Raw genomic sequence first — 4279 nt, forward strand, 5'->3', positions numbered from 1 at the left:
CACACACACACACACACACACACAGACACACACACACACACACACACAGACACACATGCTTGTGTTTACTCTGAGCTCCCTGAACGGACTTCCTTAATTCTTTCTTTTCAGAGTCTTCCATATTTGGTCATGCAGCCTGTTGAGGGTCTCTGGGCAAATTCTTGGGCTGTTTGAGGCGTTTGTGAGGTTGAAACAGCTTGAGACATTGTTATTGTTGCTTCAGTTTGATCAGAGCAGTGATGAAGGCTGCAACCTGCTCTTATGATTATGAATATCATGATATAACATCTGTTTCCATCCACTGAACTCGTCATGTGCGTTTATGTGTTTGAGTTTTTAAGAGTTTCAACACAAGTTTGTTCATCAGAAAATGTTTGTCATGCTAAAACTTTAAAGCAGTAGCTGTGCTAGTATAAATATATGACAATGCCATGACAAACAAAAATATAAAGAAATATAAAGAAATATATATATATATATATATATATATATATATATATATATATAAAGCAAAAACATATATAGGTCTATATCATTTTATAATTATAATGTTTTATCAGATTCATCAGTGAATAAATATGTATCATGAAACCGTGCACATTTTAAATGAATTATATTGTTTTGTTTCAGTGTTGTTTACTGATCTTGTTGCAAATAAAAGTGAAAATATGGCATAAAGGCTTCAAACGGATCCTAAACCATGCTGAGCAACATTCAGACCGCGTCGGTGGCCCCTGGCACTCAGAGTCCTCACCCAGAGAACAGCAGAATCAAGTGCCCTTTTTAGGGCATGAGAATGTATTGCGTAGTTTGGGAAGAACTAGCAAACACTACAGAGGCAATGGGCGGAGCCAATCAGGACGAATGAGTTTGTGCGAGCCGCGAATCGATTCCTTCGAACAGTTCATTTCAACGAGTCAGTTCAGAGAAAGAGTTCGTCGTTATGTACTCCTGGGGGTTTAAACAGGTTTTAAATACATGTGCATGTAGACAAACATAGAGTTCAATGACAACAAATGGTGCAGTAGAATAACTGCGATTAATAGCAAAGAATTTAGAAGTCTTTGTAATGAATACAATTATAGATGATTAAATAGACTACTAGAATGTTACAATAAGTAAGCCTACTAGTATCAATGGTACAAATAACTACTTTTTCATAGTAAACCTAATACTTCAACTACTGTGCTTTGGTAATATTGTAAATGCTGGAAAAGCTTTGTTGGATCTGACTCTTAAAAATTCGTACATATTATTACGGAGGGGTTCTTTGTTGTTAAGTTTTGTTTCTTGTTTTTCTTCTATAATACCTTTTTATATGCCTGCAAAAATTCAATATAAAAACAACAACAACAAAAAAAACATATTATTACACTTAGACTATTTACTAATTCAATTTACCCGTCACAAAAAGCAGAATAAATGTCAAACATGTTGTCATATTCAGTGAGTTGTTGACTCGTGAAGCGCGAACTGGAAAGAACCGACTCCAACGAACGATTCATTCGCTAGACGAGTCGCTTCCCGCGATGGTTAGTTAGTAGCGCGAAGGAGAGTCAGTGTGCTCTTGAGGGGGATAGTCTCGGATACGGAGAGGGGAGTCTGGATACACACTTGGAACTAGAGTTTGTGTTCTCTTAAGTGCTCATCATGCCGGTTTTTCACACGAAGACGATAGAGAGCATCCTGGAGCCGGTGGCCCAGCAGATCTCTCATCTGGTCATCATGCATGAGGAGGGAGAGGTGGACGGGAAAGCCATCCCGGACCTCACCGCTCCTGTGGCCGCTGTGCAGGCAGCTGTCAGCAACCTGGTCCGGGTAAGAGCTTCGGGGGTTTTGCTCGCATTTATATAAGCGTGCATGCACATCTTAATATCTCAGGGCGAGTGCAAAGTCTCGTTGTCTGGTGTTAATGTATCCGCGGAAGTTTCCTGAAGTTCTCTGGCTTTGATCCAAACCGACTTCCGCCTTTTCCTCTTGGATTTCGCCCTGCCCCCTGAAACCCCGCTGCGCCACGACACTGACCAAAGCAAGCCAAACTAGTCGTTTAGCTGATGATTTGTGTAACATGGCATGCTCAGGAACACGAGGGAAGGTTCATGAATCAGTGCAATAAAGGGTTTTATTGGCATCTGAAGAACCTTTAACATCAGTGGAACCTGTACACTCCACAAGAGGTTCTTTACAGTGGAACATCTTCTTTAGATTAGTCAGGTGTTTGATGCACCTAGAAAAAAATGGTTCTTTGTTGGAACCAAAACTGGTTCTTCTATGGCATCGTTGTGAAAACCCCTATTTGGGAAATTTAGTTTTAAGAGTTTTTTGTGGTTTTAACCCACATTCTTTCATTGAGGGTCTTTAATTTCTTTTGCAAAACGTTCATTTAGATTGGCTGATTCGTATATTGATTGAATCTTCTTGACGGCATCTTACTAACCTCTTCTTAGATAACCACAGAGTCGACAGCGGTTCGTAGAGATATTGAGGCATCCGCATCAATCCACTCGGTTCTCTAACCTCTATATGGTCCCAACCAGAGTCAGAAGACTTTAAAGGGCAATATTTCCCCCTAGAATTGATTTCTGGGGCATTTTTACATTGGCATATATTTTTCAAATCATAGAAAGAACACATTTTGTCCATTTATGTCAAAAACGTAACGTTAAGTAAGAACACATCCTGCAGTTTTAAGTACATTTTACAGATGCAAATGTATCTGTAAATAATGCACAAGATATCACAACACATAAACACTCTACTAGAATAGAATAAAATGAAATAATTTTGTTAGATTGTACAGTTCTATACTGTATATACAACCATTGATGTCTGTTTTTCTGTTTTCTGTCTGTTTTCATCTGTTTTTATTTTTTATATATTACTTTTTTATTTGTATATAATATATAGTTATTTTTTTAAAGAATTTTATTATATATATATAAAATAAAAAAATAAAATAAATTAATTATAAATTAATAAATTATAATTATAAATGGATAATTATAAAATATAATTATAATTTATACACCTATAATTAATTTAATCTATATCAAATTGATTGAAATAATTTTTTGTTGCTTCTCTAGTTAATCTTTGCCCCTGGTCTCATCACATTAGGACAGAGCTGGACGGGAAATGGTCTGTCATGGAGAGATGCTGCAGAAGTGCTTCTATCAGCTGTCTGCCAGCGTGTGTGTGGTTACCTAAAACGGAAACAAAACCTTCAGAAGCCTGTAAATTCATCAAGCCGCTGCTCTTCAGTTATTCTTAGCAGTTGTCCAGGGTTAACTTTAGACTCTTGAAATAACATTGGATGGAGGTTTTTGTTCTTGAGTCCGTGTCGCAGTAACTGGAGCTTAAAGTCTAATGAGGGTTGAGTTAGTTTATAGTGATTTCTAGATTAAGGTTTAAGTTGTTTAGGTGTCTCATGTGAGCCCACCCTGGCAAACACTTCCTGTCTGTGCCGCTTTGGAGGATGATGTTTTCTTGAATAACTCATGGCGTTGCGGTTTCTAATATCTCTCGTCTTCATCTCAGGTTCATCGGAGATTTTCTCAGCACGAGAGGCTCAGTTTAGCATTAGACTCTTGAAATAACATTGGATGGAGGTTTTTGTTCTTGAGTCTGTGTCGCAGTAACTGGAGCTTAAAGTCTAATGAGGGTTGAGTTAGTTTATAGTGATTTCTAGATTGAGGTTTAATGTGAGCCCACCCTGGCAAACACTTCCTGTCTGTGCCGCTTTGGAGGATGTTGTTTTCTTGAATAACTCATGGCGTTTCGGTTTCTAATATCTCTCGTCTTCATCTCAGGTTCATCGGAGATTTTCTCAGCACGAGAGGCTCAGTTTAGCTGTTACAATTTTGAAATAAGGAGGATGGGACGACAAACTTACCAGATTTCCTCTTGTATAGCTATTTCTCATCTTCCTTCCTCTTTGCTTTATTTTTCTTCCTCTATTTATTTATGTGTACTTTGGTTAGCTAGTGGTGTGCTGTAGTATAGTTTCGGGGGCGTGTTAGTGGTTTATTATAGGCTTTTGGACTTCTTACATTTACAGAGACAGAAATTATTTCCTGCTTTAGTCGAGAGACGCCATATCAGAGCTCAGAGTGCTTAATAGAAATGATGTTTTGATGCTGAATGAACTTTAGTGAATTATTCATAGTGTCTCTCTCTCTGCAGGACAGACCGCAGAGAGACTCTTCAGACAGAATCAGACTCGCTGCTTTTTCTGTGACATGAGAACATAAAGCACAGCATGAGGATGGGTCTAATTAAA

The 4279-nt window shown here is 38.0% G+C and overlaps 1 protein-coding gene across 1 annotated transcript in view; it reads left to right on the forward strand.

Moving 5' to 3' along the window:
- Positions 1–1530: 1530 nt before the first annotated feature.
- LOC107597760 (vinculin-like) overlaps positions 1531–4279 on the forward strand; it is a 35300-nt gene continuing 32551 nt past the window's right edge. The window contains 1 exon segment of the mRNA XM_016288940.1: positions 1531–1818. Within this exon segment, the coding sequence (XP_016144426.1) occupies positions 1651–1818 (168 nt within the window). The 5' untranslated portion in view covers positions 1531–1650.

This window comes from Sinocyclocheilus grahami, unplaced genomic scaffold (assembly GCF_001515645.1).
Source record: "Sinocyclocheilus grahami isolate Dianchi unplaced genomic scaffold, SAMN03320097.WGS_v1.1 scaffold236.1, whole genome shotgun sequence".
Classification (NCBI taxonomy): Eukaryota; Metazoa; Chordata; class Actinopteri; order Cypriniformes; family Cyprinidae; genus Sinocyclocheilus; species Sinocyclocheilus grahami.